Below are 17,656 nucleotides of genomic sequence, written 5' to 3'. Positions count from 1 at the left end.
TATATGTATATATTGCTGTTGTTAAAACAATGAGAGCAAAATAACAGATTGGAATATAAAGATAACCGCTGAATGTGCATCCCACGAAGGGAGAAAACAGGTGTTTTTTTTTTTTTTTTTTTTGAGATGGAGTCTTGCTCTGTCACCCAGGCTGGAGTGCGGTGGCACGATCTCGGCTCACTGCAACCTTGGCCTCCCAGGTTTCAGTGATTCTCCTGCCTCAGACTCCCGAGTGGCTGGGATTACAGACATGTGCTAACAGGTCTGGCTAATTTTTGTATTTTTAGTAGAGACAGAGTTTTGCCATGTTGGTCAAGGTGGTCTCGAAATCCTGACCTCAGGTGATCCAGGTGCCTCGCCCTCTCAAAGTGCTGGCATTACAGGCGTGAGCCACTGTACCTGGCCAAGGAGGTCTTTTCACAGAAGCATTTTTCCCCTTCTCATCTCCATTTGTGTTGATCAACACGTACCATTAGCCACTAATGTTTAAAAAAATCCTTGTGCACATTCATCAGTTAACCTTATGTACAATAAAGGAATGGTGAAGGAAATGAAAGAACAGAGAAAACTATCCTGTAATAGTTAGGATGTAGTGGAACCAAATTGCAGTTGAGAATGCGCCCTTGGTCTGTAAGAATAGCCTCTGGCGTAAAGTAGCGGGTTCTCTTTTTACTGGACTCCTCCTTCTGCTGCTGAAACACATCAATTGCATCTTTAACCTCCATTTCCAATTTTGCAGGTGTTTCTGTTTCACTGATTGGCCATCTGACAAATTGGAATCTGATCCACCTCAATGACAAGCCTTGCTTGTCATTAGTTTACTAAGTGTACTAAGTAAGCTAAGTTTACTTAGTTTACTTAGTGGTTATTACTAAGTGGTGTATGCCTGTTAATCTTAAATTGTACCAAGGAACCATCCTGCCCACCACCTTAAAATTAATGTGAGCAGTTCTGACTCCTTCCTTGAGCTTTCTGTTTACCATGGTGAGTGCTGGAGTTACCTCAGGTCCGCACTGAATGAGAACGCAAGCAGCACCAGGAGTGGCAGAAGCAGTATTGTCATATTTTATTGGGGGCAGTGTGGGGTATACTTAGGGGTGGAGGGAAAATAATAATCCTAGGCTCAAATTGAAGGACATTATGTTTTGAAATTTAGATATTATAGATTTTCTGGTATAAAGATGCTCATTTTATAGCTTTTGAAACATGCAGATAAAAGAGAAAAAATATCTAGTACCAGCAATAAAAGTAATGTCTCTCTCCATATAAACATAGCACACACAACCTCAGGGTATGGAATTTCTTTAGGCCAGTGTATGATTTTCACCTCTGCATTAAAAAATAAAACAAGAGCCTGGGCATGGTGACTCACACCTGTAATCCCAGCACTTTGGGAGGCTGAGGTGGGTGGATCACGAGGTCAAGAGATCGAGAACATTCTGGCCAACGTGGTGAAACCCTGTCTCTACTAAAATACAAAATTATCTGGGCACGGTGACATGCACCTGTAGTCCCAGCTACTTGAGAGGCTGAAGCAGGAGAATCACTTGAATCCAGGAGGCGGAGGTTGCAGTGAGCCGAGATCGTACCACTGCACTCCAGCCTGGACTAAAGAATGAGACTCCATCTCAAATGAAAAAAGTAAAATAATAAATAAATAAAACAAGAGTTGGAAATATAACATAGCACATCTGGCAACCTGGCTAGCCAGGAGAGATGGGCTCATAGCTCCAAGTCTATCCTTAATACTGAAGTTAGATCCTTAATACTGAAAGAAGAGCATATGCTTCAGATTTTCATATGTCAGTTGGGGAAGCAAATTAGCTAATAATAAAAGCTGTCTTTACCTGTTCATGCTGCTGCAATAGAAAACATGAGACTGGGTAATTTACAAAGAACAGAAATCTTTATGAGGCTGGGAAGTCTAAGATCAAGGTGCTGGCATCTGTCAAGGGCCTTCTCTTGGAGTACTCACATGGTGGAAGGCAAGAGAGGACCAATTCCCTCTGCCAAGCCCCTTTCTAAGGGCACCTGATCCCATTCATGAAGGAGGAGTCCTCATGACCCAGTCATCTTTTCATGGCTCCACTTCTTAATACTGTCACATTGGCTACACCTGAATTTTGGAAGGGACACATTCAAACTGTAGCAGAGGGCTAGCTCATTTCAGTTCTTCTATTTGCAGGATAATCAATAAAACACTACTTGGAAAAGAAATAGGAAAACAAACAAGGGTAGACAAGCCAAAGGCTTCCCCACTAGACTGTAACCTCCATGAAGACAGGACTCTGTCTTGTTCTCATCATGACATGGCCAGCACCAGCATAAGACACCTAATATTGATTTGGATGGACAGATGGATAAAAGTAAATTTTCGAACTGCCTTCCTTTAGATCCAAGATTAAAATTCCCCTCTCTACTTGGCCATCAGGCTGGCCTGATATGAGGGGCTCTCTGATGATACTGGGGACAAGTGATGGACAGCGGGGTCCTCCACAGCCCCTATGAAGTCCCCTTCAACCTGAACAGCACAAACCAGCAAGGGGTGGTGGGGGGGAGTTCTCCATGTAGCTGCCTGACTGCTCAGCACTTCTACTTCTCCATCACTGACTTGAGTTCTTAACACTTCTCTACAGGAGAGAATACTCCAGAAGGATTCAGCAGAAAAGCGAACTAGAGTTGTCAGGGAACTCTTACAGAGTGAGAGAAAATACGTGCAGATGCTGGAAATTGTGAGAGATGTTTATTTCGCACCACTGAAAGCAGCACTGTCATCAAACAGAGCAATTCTGAGTGCTGCCAATATCCAGATTCTTTTCTCTGATATTCTACAGATTTTAAGTCTTAACAGGTAAATCCTGAATATGTATTTTTTTAAGTATTCATTGTGCACTGAGAAGAGCCCATACTTTCATGTTTCTAAAGCTGCATGGAGGTGCAATGATGCTCTGCCCCTCTTAGGGACCCTGATTATAGCAGAGAGATCGTCATCACATTACCTACTGGGCTGCAACCAGTAGTAACACCCAAGGACACCCCTTCCCTGGTTCCTAGCCATGGTGCAAGGAGTGGCGTTCAGGACCTAGGCTTTTGTAACCCTGCGGTCCCCAACCTTTTGGCACCAGGAACCAGTTTCATGGAAGACAACATTTACACAGACCAGGGGTGGGGGGAATGGTTTCGGGATGATTCAAGCACATTACATTTATTATGCACTTTATTTCTATTATTATTACATTGTAATATATAATAAAATAATTATACAACTCACCATAATGTAAAGCAGTAGGAGCCCTGAGCTTGTTTTCCTGTAACTAGATGGTCCCGTCTTGGGGTGATGGGAGACAGTGACAGATCATCAGGCATTAGAGTCTCATAAGGAGCTTGCAACCTACATCCCTTGAACGTGCAGTTCACCACAGTGTTTGCACTCCCATGAGAATCTAATGCCACAGCTGATCTGGAGCTCAGGCAGTAATGCAAGCAGTAGGGAGCGGTTGTAAAGATCAATGAAGCTTCACTCACTCAACCGCCACTCANGAATGAGAACGCAAGCAGCACCAGGAGTGGCAGAAGCAGTATTGTCATATTTTATTGGGGGCAGTGTGGGGTATACTTAGGGGTGGAGGGAAAATAATAATCCTAGGCTCAAATTGAAGGACATTATGTTTTTGAAATTTAGATATTATAGATTTTCTGGTATAAAGATGCTCATTTTATAGCTTTTGAAACATGCAGATAAAAGAGAAAAAATATCTAGTACCAGCAATAAAAAGTAATGTCTCTCTCCATATAAACATAGCACACACAACCTCAGGGTATGGAATTTCTTTAGGCCAGTGTATGATTTTCACCTCTGCATTAAAAAATAAAACAAGAGCCTGGGCATGGTGACTCACACCTGTAATCCCAGCACTTTGGGAGGCTGAGGTGGGTGGATCACGAGGTCAAGAGATCGAGAACATTCTGGCCAACGTGGTGAAACCCTGTCTCTACTAAAAATACAAAAATTATCTGGGCACGGTGACATGCACCTGTAGTCCCAGCTACTTGAGAGGCTGAAGCAGGAGAATCACTTGAATCCAGGAGGCGGAGGTTGCAGTGAGCCGAGATCGTACCACTGCACTCCAGCCTGGACTAAAGAATGAGACTCCATCTCAAATGAAAAAAGTAAAATAATAAATAAATAAAACAAGAGTTGGAAATATAACATAGCACATCTGGCAACCTGGCTAGCCAGGAGAGATGGGCTCATAGCTCCAAGTCTATCCTTAATACTGAAGTTAGATCCTTAATACTGAAAGAAGAGCATATGCTTCAGATTTTTCATATGTCAGTTGGGGAAGCAAATTAGCTAATAATAAAAAGCTGTCTTTACCTGTTCATGCTGCTGCAATAGAAAACATGAGACTGGGTAATTTACAAAGAACAGAAATCTTTATGAGGCTGGGAAGTCTAAGATCAAGGTGCTGGCATCTGTCAAGGGCCTTCTCTTGGAGTACTCACATGGTGGAAGGCAAGAGAGGACCAATTCCCTCTGCCAAGCCCCTTTCTAAGGGCACCTGATCCCATTCATGAAGGAGGAGTCCTCATGACCCAGTCATCTTTTCATGGCTCCACTTCTTAATACTGTCACATTGGCTACACCTGAATTTTGGAAGGGACACATTCAAACTGTAGCAGAGGGCTAGCTCATTTCAGTTCTTCTATTTGCAGGATAATCAATAAAACACTACTTGGAAAAAGAAATAGGAAAACAAACAAGGGTAGACAAGCCAAAGGCTTCCCCACTAGACTGTAACCTCCATGAAGACAGGACTCTGTCTTGTTCTCATCATGACATGGCCAGCACCAGCATAAGACACCTAATATTGATTTGGATGGACAGATGGATAAAAGTAAATTTTCGAACTGCCTTCCTTTAGATCCAAGATTAAAATTCCCCTCTCTACTTGGCCATCAGGCTGGCCTGATATGAGGGGCTCTCTGATGATACTGGGGACAAGTGATGGACAGCGGGGTCCTCCACAGCCCCCTATGAAGTCCCCTTCAACCTGAACAGCACAAACCAGCAAGGGGTGGTGGGGGGGAGTTCTCCATGTAGCTGCCTGACTGCTCAGCACTTCTACTTCTCCATCACTGACTTGAGTTCTTAACACTTCTCTACAGGAGAGAATACTCCAGAAGGATTCAGCAGAAAAGCGAACTAGAGTTGTCAGGGAACTCTTACAGAGTGAGAGAAAATACGTGCAGATGCTGGAAATTGTGAGAGATGTTTATTTCGCACCACTGAAAGCAGCACTGTCATCAAACAGAGCAATTCTGAGTGCTGCCAATATCCAGATTCTTTTCTCTGATATTCTACAGATTTTAAGTCTTAACAGGTAAATCCTGAATATGTATTTTTTTAAGTATTCATTGTGCACTGAGAAGAGCCCATACTTTCATGTTTCTAAAGCTGCATGGAGGTGCAATGATGCTCTGCCCCTCTTAGGGACCCTGATTATAGCAGAGAGATCGTCATCACATTACCTACTGGGCTGCAACCAGTAGTAACACCCAAGGACACCCCTTCCCTGGTTCCTAGCCATGGTGCAAGGAGTGGCGTTCAGGACCTAGGCTTTTTGTAACCCTGCGGTCCCCAACCTTTTTGGCACCAGGAACCAGTTTCATGGAAGACAACATTTACACAGACCAGGGGTGGGGGGAATGGTTTCGGGATGATTCAAGCACATTACATTTATTACGCACTTTATTTCTATTATTATTACATTGTAATATATAATAAAATGATTATACAACTCACCATAATGTAAAGCAGTAGGAGCCCTGAGCTTGTTTTCCTATAACTAGATGGTCCCATCTTGGGGTGATGGGAGACAGTGACAGATCATCAGGCATTAGATTCTCATAAGGAGCTTGCAACCTACATCCCTCGAATGTGCAGTTCACCACAGTGTTTGCACTCCCGTGAGAATCTAATGCCACAGCTGATCTGGAGCTCAGGCAGTAATGCAAGCAGTAGGGAGTGGTTGTAAAGATCAATGAAGCTTCACTCACTCAACCGCCACTCACCTCCTGCTGTGCGGCCGGGTTCCTAACAGGCCATGGACCAGAACCCATCCACAGCCTGGGGTTGGGAATCCTTGCTGTAACTAATAGACGGTCCATGCAAAAGACAGCAGGAAGGAGGAGAGCCATATACTCATTCTCAATCAGCAATGTTCAGTTAAGCAATGGGAAAAAACCAGAAGGATTTAATGGGATTAAGCCACCAGGACACTTAGCTTAGAAAGCTCAAGCTGGGGGTCAGTTTAATAACAACATATTTTCAAGTGCCTAACATGAGAGAGAAAAGTGATCATTTCTGCCTGTGGTAAAGGGAGGCAACCTGTGTATGTGCTTCCCTGATGGTGACTCTCTAGGTAACTTGGAACAAGTTCCTTCCTCTCAATGGGCCCCAGTTCCTACAGTGAAGAGGTTGAACTAGGCCTCTTCCAGTGTTGAAGGCCTCTGACAGATGAATGAGGGATTTTCTTAGAGCCCTGGGGAAATGGGCCAAGCAGGGACTATGGCATTCCCTGTTGAAGACAGTGGAGCACTCCCCTCTAAAAACTGTAACAACTTTCACCCACCTGCCTATCTGGAGGCAAGAGACTGGGACATCAGGCGGCGGCTGTATCGTGGCCAGTGTGTGGTTCTGACTCAAGGAACTGAGGTGAAGACGTGGGATTCTACCCCAGCCAACCTACTCCTTCACGTCCCAGTTCCCTTTCCTGTCAAATCTGCACTTCTCTGTGTTAAGAAGAAATGACTTGACCAAAACCCTACTGTAAAGGACTAGGCTGAAAATGCCCGTGCTGATGACAATGGATATTTGGGTTTGTAAGTTATCTCAAGTGAATATTTCATGCTTATGCTCTTCTCATACCACAGGCAGTTTCTAGATAACCTGAGAGACAGACTGCAGGAATGGGACCCAGCTCACTGTGTGGGAGAAATAGTCACGAAGTTTGGAAGCCAGTTGAACACATATACCAATTTCTTCAACAATTACCCTGTCATTCTGAAAACTATTGAGAAGGTAAATGAATTTCAATCCCATCATTCTATGAGACCTGAGCTAGAAAGGAAGTTATGTGTGGAACCCGAAAGACCAGCGTTAATAAGAAAGGCTTCTCTGCTCTTAGCTCCCAGCTCTCTTCCCATACTGTGACCTCTGAGGACAGGAACCCTGACTTAGGGGCTAGCACAATATTTGACACCTAGCATTGCCAGGAACTGGTTCTTGAACTGAACTCATCCTCATACAAACTACCAGGGTTTCACTTGCCCCAGATACACTCAGCTTACAGGAAAATGCTCCACAATTGAGCTTGGAATCCACTCTGCTACTACAATCCTGTGTGTCCTTGACAAGTTCACTCTCTCATGTAGAAAATTAATCACCCACAGCTTTTTTGGAAGAACAGTCAATTTCTGAAATGTCACTAGGAAGTAAGGAATGCCTTGATCTTACATTTCCTAGAGAGTAAATTATTAACAGTTTTCCCTGTTGCAATTTCTGCCATTATTTAATCTGAGCAGGAATATCCAATTCCCTTCTGTATCACCTGCTGCTCGTGTGGGGATACCTTCTGATGGGAATAAAATCCCTCTTTTTTCCCTCCTCATTTGGTATCGAAAGCCTAGAAAAGGCTACCTTGTCACATGGCAGCACACTTCTGCCAGAGTCCACTGTGACCATTCATCTTCACTGAGGCCTGCAGGAAAGGCCTGTGAGCTGGGAGGCCTCTGGAGGGCTCCTGCCCTTGACAGCTTCCTTTGTAGTATTCCTTCCACCCTACCCAGGGAGTCTAGTCACTGCTGGATAACTTGATGATTCAACAGTTACATAAATAAGGTAGTTTCATAGGACTGACCATGGAGACAAGAATTGGAGCAAAGCATCACATGGTATCAGGAACACACTGGTACCTAAATTTTTTTAGCTATAGATAATGATGCCTATTTCACTAGCACAGTGTGTGTATACAAGTAAGTACTTAGCTTAAATGTTAGCTATTTAGTTGTGGGGTTTGAGATAGGGTCTCCCTCTGTCACCTAGGCTGGAGTACAGTGGCATGATCACAGCTCACTGCAGCCTCGACTTCCCCAGACTCAGGTGATCCTCCCACCTCAGCCTCCCAAGTATCTAGGACTACAGGCATGTGCCACCACACCTGGCTAATTTTTTTGTATTTTTTTGTAAAGACCAGGTTTCACCATGTTGCCCAGGCTGGTCTTAAACTCCTGGGCTCAAGCAATCCGCCCAACTCTGCCTCCCAAAGTGCTGGGATTACAGGTGTGAGCCACCATGCCAGCCAATGTTAGCTATTAATATGATTGAAATCCATAAATATTTCACTTGGTCTTAGCCGAAAGTCCGAGAATGAAATCGTGAATATTTGATTTCTAGAAGTTAGCATTGCCAACATCTTTTAGGCATGGAAAAGGAAGTAACCTCACAGGTGCTTTAATAGTGATAAATGAATACATTTTAAAACAGATAAGGTGGGCGGGTGGCTCACACCTGTAATCCCAGCACTTTGAGAGGCCTAGGCAGGCGGATCACCTGAGGTCAGGAGTTCGAGACCAGCCTGGCCAACATGGCGAAAACCCGTCTCTACTAGAAATACAAAAATTAGCTGGGCATGGTGGCAGGCACCTGTAATCCCAGCTACTTGGGAGGCTGAGGCAGGAGAATCGCTTGAACTCGGGAGGCAGAGGTTGCAGTGAGCTGAGATTATGCCACTCTACTCCAGCCTGGGTGACAGAGCGAGACTCTGTCTCAAAAATAAAAAAACAACAAAAAACAAAAAAACAGATGTGAAGTACAGTGGAACACCTGTATAATAAACATTACTATGGAAAACATAATTAACAGAAGCATTAAAGGTGAATACCATTAATAGTCAAGATCTTACTACACTGAAATAACATTTACTGTGTGACAGCCACTTTATGGATAGGATGTTTTTTTTCCACACCACAAGCATTAGAGATGATATCTATGTTACAGACGAGAAAACTGAGGCTCAGAAAAGTTAAGTAATTTGATAAGGTTATATATTCGATTTATTCTCATTCAAATCCAGGCCCACCTGGTCGCAAAGTACATTCTTATTTGTCTATACTGATTAAGTTCAATGAATAGGGTCAGGTCTATGTATAATTAAAACACATTTTTTTTTTTTTTGAGATGGAGTCTTGCTATGTCACCCAGGCTGGAGTGCAGTGGCACAATCTCGGCTCACTGCAAGCTCTGCCTCCCAGGTTCACGCCATTCTTCTGCCTCAGCCTCCCGAGTCGCGGGGACTACAGGTGCCTGCCACCACGCCCGACTAATTTCTTGTATTTTTAGTAGAGACAGAGTTTCACCATGTTAGCCAGGTTGGTGTCAATCTCCTGACCTCACGATCCGCCTGCCTCGGCCTCCCAAAGTGCTGGGATTACAGGCGTTACAGCCACAGCGCCCGGCTGACACACATTCTTAACATATTAGGAAGACACCAAGGGCACTACTAATAGTCTAATTGGTTAGACATCGATGTTGCCCTTTCGCTTCAGGCATTCCATAGATCATGCTTGCTCAGTGGAACAGTGGACTTTACAACTATCTCATAAAGTTTTGACAAAATAATCCTCACCTTTTAGTGCAGAGAAATGATACCAGCATTCCGAACTTTCCTGAAGAGGCATGATAAGACCATTGTTACCAAAATGCTGAGGTATGTTCTGAGGGAGAGCACAGCAGCGACCCCCACAGAGAGGGCATTCCTGGGCCTTCAGAGACCAGAGTTCCCTTCTCTATGCCTCATACAGCCTGCCGGAACTGCTGTTGTACCCATCCCGAAGATTTGAAGAATACCTTAATCTTCTCTACGCTGTCAGGCTTCATACCCCTGCAGAGCATGTTGACCGTGGGGACTTGACCACTGCAATTGACCAAATCAAAAAATATAAAGGTTATATAGATCAGGTTGGTTGCTGATAAGAATCTGCGTCCTTTAAACATGTTACAATGCCTTTGTGATACTCCCACTCAAAGATCCTGAGACACCTTATCTTCTTGTGGGGTTCTTTGCTTTAAAGTCTTTCATCCTTTTAATGCTAAATCAACAGTGTGTTCAGTGATTTCCAACACTAAGGGCATCTATTCTAAGCCAAGCAACATGAGACAATGTTTTCAGATATTTGTACAAATACAATAAAATTTTTATGAAAGTTTGAAGAATAAAGTATTTGGACTGATTTTTTCACACAACTAAAAGGCAAAAAAAAAAAAAAAAAAGTAAATCCTTTGTTTCCGAAAGCTACTTTTTGTTTTGTTTGTTTTGAGAGTGGAAAGTCTCAGCTCTGTCCGCCCAGGCTGGAGTGCAGGGCGGCGATCTCGCTCACTGGCAAGCTCCGCCTCGTTGCGCGCCGGTTCAGGCCATTTCAGGCCATTCTCCTGCCTCAACCTCCGCAGTAGCTGGGACTACAGACGCTCGCCACCACGCCTGGCTAATTTTTTGTATTTTTGGTAGAGACCAGGTTTCACCGTGTTAGCCAGGATGGTTTCAGTCTCCTGACCTTGTGATCCGCCCGCCTTGGCCTCTCAAAGCCACCGCGCCCGGCCTCTGAAAGTACTTTCAATGCATTAATTAACTTTCCTGCCTCAGTGAGTACGATGGTCATAATTATTATCTGAAGAGTAAGTAAGCACCTTGGAGTACAGTACTATCATTCTGAAAATATTATTGTATTGTGCATACTGTAAATAGGCATCTGGGATGAATGTAAACTGCTAACATATTTTTCCATGAAGATACTTTTTTGCATCCAATTTTGTCACTTGCCTTTGTTTTAAAACATTGGGTACAGAGAATTGAATTTTTTTTTTTTTTTGAGACAGAGTCTGGCTCTGTCACCAAGGCTTGAGTGTAGTTGTGTGATCTCAGCTCACTGCAACCTCTGCCTCCCTGGTTCAAGCAATCCTCCTACCTCAGCCTCCTGAGTAGCTGGGACCACAGGCAGGCGCCACCATGCTTGTCTAACTTTTTTTTTTTTTGTAGAGATGGGGTTTCACCATGTTATCCAGGCTGGTCTTGAACTCCTGAGCTCAAGCCATCTGCCCATCTCAGCCTCCCAAAGTGCTGGGATTACAGATGTGAGCCACTGCACCCAGCCCAGAAATTGGAAACTTTCTATTATAACATATGAAAATACCAAGTCCTGTATCAAGTGCCATAAAATATTTTAATCTATTTCTTTTATGAATAAAAATGTCACAATTTTAGTTTGCCTAAAAGTACTTTTTTTCCCCTAGATGAAGCAAAACATCAATATGAAGGATCATCTGTCAGATATACAGAGAATCATCTGGGGATGCCCTGTACGTATTCTTAGGAACTTGCTGTATCTCATGCTCATGAATACAACCTCCAATCATTGGCAAAAGGAGACCTACAGACCCCAAGGCAGCTACTATTTGTGGAATGCCTGCTACGTGCCAGGCACTGCCACGCCCTCCCATTTCACATCTTTGTTATCTGCAAGGTTGCTCTATAAGAAGGGGCACAAGTGAGCTTGCCCCTATCCCATAACTTTTCGATAGTCTTTGTTCCTTTATTGGTATTACTGTGATCACGATGCCCTTTGAGGAAAGGGGCCATGTGTTCTACTTGTTTTCTTTTTTTTTGAGATGGAGTCTCGCACTGTCGCCCAGGCTGGAGTGCAGTGGTGCAATCTCAGCTCACTGCAAGCTCCACCCCCCAGGTTCAACCATTCTCCTTCCTCAACCTCCCAAGTAGCTGGGACTACAGGAGTCCACCACCACGCCTGGCTAATTTTTTGTATTTTTAGTAGAGATGGGGTTTCACCATGTTAGCCAGGATAGTCTTGATTACCTGACCTTGTGATCCGCTTGCCTCGGCCTCCCAAAGTGCTGGGATTGCAGGCGTGAGCCACCATGCCTGGCCGTGTTCTACTTGTTTTCTATCTCCCCGAATATGGTACCTGGTGCAGGATTCTGCACCCTGATGGTATCTGAAAAAGCTTTAGAAGGTCTCTGTTAGCAACCTGTTAATCTATAGAATATCATCTGGCCCCACGCTCCCTTATCTCTTACAGTTTCCCGAACTTCTTTATAATTATACCACACAGATCTACTCACGATTCTCTAATGTTAACTTCTCTTCACACATTTGTGCTTTGCACATACTCTTTCTTTTCTGAAATTGCTTTTCTTTCCTATTTCACTGGATAAACTCCTATTCATTCTAACTAGTTCAATCATCATCTCCTTTGCAAAGTTTCCCCCAGCATTTCCAGCTTTAAGTGGCTTCTTCCTAGGGATTTTGCATCCTGAATATCCCTGATAACATTTTACTGCAATCCTTTATTCATGAAATTGGGAGCTCCATCATGTGTGAGCTATGATTTACTTGCCTTCTCATGTCTGGCACATAGGAGGAGCTCAGGTTGTGAGTTATGTTGAATTAAAGTATCAACTGATTAGAAACGTTATTTTTATTTAGTCAAATTGGGGAAGCAAGATGAAGTTGTTTTGTTATAATTTTGGGCTGCACATTTTGTAGGAAAAGATAATTGAGGTTGATTGGATTGCAAAGATCCAAATTCTTGAAACTCACAGAGTCTACGAAACTCTCTCTGGATCACTGTTCACACCAAGAGCTCATCCTCATGACTAGATCAATATAAAGGCTTGACTTCTTATTCCGTACCAATTCATTCACTTCTTTTTCTTTCTTTTTTTTTTTGAGATGGAGACTCACTCTGTCACCCAGGTTGGAGTGCAGTGGTATGATCTCGGCTCACGGCAACCTCTGCCTCCAGGGTTCAAGCAATTCTCCTGCCTCAGCCTCCCAAGTAGCTAGGACTACCGGCATGCACCACCACGCCCAGCTAATTTTTTTGTATTTTTAGTAGAGACGGGATTTCACCATGTTGGCCAGGCTGGTCTCCAACATCTGACCTCAGGTGACCCACCCGCCTCGGCCTTCCAAAGTGCTGGGATTACAGGCGTGAGCCACCGCGCCCAGCCCACTTCTCTTTCTGAATAGCTCCCTTCTTATCCCCAACCCCAACTTTGTTTTGATATTAGGAAAACACTTACAAATAAAACTATAATTTCAGTAGTTTTAAAACTTTGACAAAAATTACTTTTTTTCCCTTAAATATAGTTTTCTTTGTCAATACTGTGGTCTTTCTAAGAAAATCTGTTTCATAAACAGTGAAAACATTCACTTTTTCATGCTTGAACTGTGTTTTAGTTAACATTTGCATATTCTGGGATATAAAATGGTTTGCAGTAGTAAGTTTTTTTATTTAAAAAATTTATATGTGCTTCTATTTTGTTTTTGATTTATAGACTCTATCAGAAGTAAACAGATATCTAATTAGGGTACAAGATGTAGCCCAACTTCATTGCTGTGATGAAGAAATAAGTTTCTCTTTAAGGTAAACAATAGTTAACTATCCTAAGGCTGTGGACACCTTCCAAGCAGGTGACTGTCTTACTCATCCTGTAGCTCCAGCATTCAGTACAATGTCTGACACAGTAGGTTTGAAATGAATCTGTGCATTAGACTGAAAAGTTACAACTTCCTCTGAGATAGTGTAGGGTATTTTATCACCATGTTCGCATTCCAGCCAGCTACTGGGTAGAATGGAAGAAAAAAATTGTCCCTGCCAGGACCACAAACTCCACATAAGCAGGCATTCTAAAGGTTGGTCATTTTTCTTTCTTTCTTTTTTTTTTTTTTTTTTTTTTTTTTTGAGATGGAGTCTCACTCACTGCCGCCCAGGCTGGAGTGCAGTGGTGCAATCTCCACTCACTGCAACCTCCGCCTCCAAGCTATTCTCCTGCATCAGCCTCCCTGAGATTACAGGCACCCGCTGCCACGCCCAGCTAATTTTTGTATTTTTAGTAGAGACGGGGTTTCACCATGTTGGCCAGGTTGGTCTCAAACTCCTGATCTCCAGTGGTCCACCTGCCTCGGCCTCCCAAAGTGCTGGGATTACAGGCATGAGCCTCTGCACCCGGCCACTTTTCTACTTAGCTAAGCTCCAAGTGTTGCAGGATTTTCACACCAATGATCTCCTCAAATGTAAGAAAGAGAGGACCAATTTATTATCCTCAGATAGTTATTGAGGTCAGTTTTTAACAAGACCTTATGCTATTTAGTTTGCACGATGCTCAGAGTAACCTAAGAAAAAAAGATGGAAGGATGCTACTTTTTATAAATTAGTATCCCCTCTACTCCTTTAGAACAAGGATAGGCAAAGTTTTCTGTAAAGGTTCACGTAGTACATATTTCACGTAGCAAAGATTTTGCTGGCCAAATGATATCTGTTGGTAACTACCCAAATTTGCTATTGTAAAACAAAATCAGCTCTATCAATGATGCAACACATAACAAGTGATACACTATTGATAAACCGTACAAGATATAAATGAACAAACATGACTATGTTCCAATTAAACTTCATTTACAAAAACAGGTGTGGGCCATAGTGTGGTGATCTCTGCTTTAGAAAACTGTTCATCAAACTATGAATAAAATACTGGAAATAAAATAAATAACAAAATAATTAATAGAATAAAATAAAATTCTATTCTCATTCTTCCTTTCTGTATGTAAGTTTGATTTTCAGTATTAATGACAAAGAGTGACTCAGCAAACAGCAACCAAAGGGACAGGAATTAAATCCTTTAATTTGTTCAACTCCAATAAGCGTAATAAAAATTGATGTTATTTCAATGAATATTTCAACAAATGTTCCTCAACAGCACAGGGTAGCAGGGTAGGTGGAAGAAATCAGTCCCCTCACCTCCATCCTTACCTAGACTAGATCTTTTTTTTTTTTTTTTTTTTTGAGACAGAGTCTCACTCTGTTGTCCAGGCTGGAATGCAATGGCTCGATCTTGGTTCACTGCAACCTCCATCTGCCAGGTTCAAGCAATTCTCCTGCCTCAGCCTCCCAAGTAGCTGGGACTACAGGCAAGCACCACCATGCCCAGCTCATTTTTTGTATTTTAGTAGAGATGGGGTTTCACCATGCTGGCCAGGCTGGTCTCGAACTCCTGACCATGTGATCCACCCACCTTGGCTTCCCAAAGTGCTGGGATTACAGGCGTGAGCCACCATGCCTGGCCTAGACTAGATCTTAAATGAAAATCAAATCACACAATATGTCACTTTTCTCATTGTCGTGACATTTTTGTTTTCTTTGATCTGTTTTTTTTTGGCTTGTAGCAATAGAAAAAAGCTACAATGATGGAAAGAAACTACCTACCAAACCAGCAATTCTAAACACATTGCTTTGGTAGACGACATTCTGTGATGATTCCAGTTTTTGATTATTAGATTATTCTACATTCATGTATTCCTTTTCAAACACTCTTCCTTTCTTTACGTAAGTTTGATTTTCTACATCATTTTCCTTCTCTCTGCAGAACTTCTTTTAACATTTCTTAATGTTCTACTAAGGTCAATGAATTCTCTCAATTTGTGTGTGTGTAAAAAATTTATTGTTTGAAGGAAATTTTGCTGGATACAGAATTTTAGGTTGGTGGTTTTTTTCTTTTAACACTTTGCTTATTTCATTCCACACTCTTCTTACTTACATGGTTTCTGAAGAGAAGTTCAGTGTAATTTTTATCCTTGTACTTCTATAGGTAATATAAACCAACAATACAATTCTAAGCCTCCCAACCGACTGAATGGACTCCTCCTCTCAGCCAAGGGGATTCCAAAGTAAACCTAAAAAACTAGTTCAGGCCACGATAGGAAGAGGGGATTGGATATGCCTCATTATACTCTCCTTTCTTAAGTATTCAGGCACAACTGACCCAAATTAACATTGAAACAGAGATCTTAAGACTGATAAAATGAACTCCTTGTAGAAATAAGATACCAAATTCCAACTCAGCTCTAGTATTGTATCACATGGCAGATAGCAGACCCTGAAATAAATCAGAGTATTTTACCTCAAAATATATTTCTTTGACATATTTTGAAATGGCCCTGCAAAGTAATCTCTTTTGGGAAAATCTCCTCTTTTCAGGTCTTTTCCTGATCCAGGAGAGATTCAGCTAAGAGTATGGTATCTTTTAAGGTCTGATAAGAGACATTTACCATCTATTCTCCTTGAATCCTGCTAGCTGGAGGCTTCATCTACATAATAAGAACACTGGTCTCAGGGCCGGGCGCGGTGGCTCAAGCCTGTAATCCCAGCACTTTGGGGGGCCGAGACGGGCGGATCATGAGGTCAGGAGATCGAGACTATCCTGGCTAACAAGGTGAAACCCCGTCTCTACTAAAAAATACAAAAAAACTAGCCAGGCGTGGTGGCGGGCGCCTGTAGTCCCAGCTACTTGGGAGGCTGAGGCAGGAGAATGGCGTGAACCCGGGAGGCGGAGCTTGCAGTGAGCTGAGATCCGGCCACTGCACTCCAGCTTGGGCGACAGAGCAAGACTCTGTCTCAAAAAAAAAAAAAAAGAACACTGGTCTCTACAATCCCGTATCTAAAGCCAGACACTCCTTTCTACTGATTCCAGATCTTCAGATAATAACTCTTTCAACCAATTGCCAATCAAAAAATCTTTTGAATCCCTCCATGACCTGGAAGCCCTTAATTTAAGTTGTCCCAACTTTCTGGATCAAACAAATGTATACGTTACATGCATTGATTGATGTTTGCCTGTAACTTCTGTCCCCCTAAAATATATAAAATCAAGCTTTAACCCAACCGCCTTGGGTACATTTTCTCAGGACTTCTTGAGACTGTGACCCAGGCCCTGGTCACTCATATTTGGCTCAGAATAAATCTCTTTATTTTACAGAGTTTGACTCTTTGTTGACAGTAAGGCGGATTTTTGTTTTTGTATTCTCTGAAATGACAAAGATTTTCTCTTTTATTTTCTACATCTGAATGTATTATACCTACATGTATTTTTTTGTTTGTTTGGTTTTTGTTTTTTTGTTTTTGATATTTATCCTGTTTTATGTTCTCTGAGCTTCCTGGACCTATGGTTTGCTGTCAATTATTTTGTAAAATCTCCAGTCATTATTACTCCAGATATTTCTTCCATCTCTCTTTCTTCATCTGGTATTCCCATTACGCATATGATTTGCCTTTTGTAACTGTCCCTATGACTTGGATATTCTGTTCTTTCCCCTGGTGGTCCCTACCTGCTACCCCTACTTTGTCCCTGGTCTTTTTTCTCTCTGCTTTTCAGCTTGGTAAGCTTCTATTGACATATCTTCAAGCTCACTGATTCTTTCCTCAGCTGTGTCCAGTGTATTAATGACCACACCAAAGGCATTCATTTTTGTTATATTTATTTCTGGTATTACCTTTTCTTTCTTAGAGTTTTAGTCTCTCTTCTTACATTACCTGTCTGTTCTTGCATGTTGTCTACTTTTTCCATTAAAGTCCTTCACATATTAATCATATTTAACTTTCTGGTGATAATTCCAGAATCTCTACTATATCTGAGTCTGGTTTTGATGCTTGCCCTGTCTCTTCAGTCTGTGTATTTTGCCTCTTAGTATTACATATATATATATATATACACACACACATACACACACACACACATATATCT

At 42.4% G+C, this 17,656-nt stretch overlaps 1 protein-coding gene across 5 annotated transcripts in view; it reads left to right on the top strand.

Moving 5' to 3' along the window:
- ECT2L (epithelial cell transforming 2 like) overlaps positions 1–17,656 on the top strand; it is a 124,173-nt gene that overhangs the window by 88,357 nt on the left and 18,160 nt on the right. For 3 of the 5 annotated variants that reach the window (XR_001880846.1, XR_001880847.1, XM_017848982.1), the window contains exons 14-19: positions 2,637–2,851; positions 6,937–7,084; positions 9,697–9,770; positions 9,865–10,021; positions 11,351–11,416; positions 13,415–13,503. Coding sequence is in view for 3 of the 5 variants with exons in the window: in XM_017848982.1 (XP_017704471.1) it covers positions 2,637–2,851; positions 6,937–7,084; positions 9,697–9,770; positions 9,865–10,021; positions 11,351–11,416; positions 13,415–13,503 (749 nt within the window). In the remaining 2 variants the exon portion in view is untranslated. The remainder of the gene's footprint in view (positions 1–2,636; positions 2,852–6,936; positions 7,085–9,696; positions 9,771–9,864; positions 10,022–11,350; positions 11,417–13,414; positions 13,504–17,656) is intronic. The other 2 variants (XM_017848984.1, XM_017848983.1) reach the window with 2 other exon arrangements.

Source organism: Rhinopithecus bieti, unplaced genomic scaffold (genome assembly GCF_001698545.2).
Source record: "Rhinopithecus bieti isolate Rb0 unplaced genomic scaffold, ASM169854v2 scaffold_31173, whole genome shotgun sequence".
Classification (NCBI taxonomy): Eukaryota; Metazoa; Chordata; class Mammalia; order Primates; family Cercopithecidae; genus Rhinopithecus; species Rhinopithecus bieti.
The sequence above is the reverse complement of the archived record's forward strand: the minus strand, read 5'-3'. Positions and strand labels throughout refer to the sequence as shown.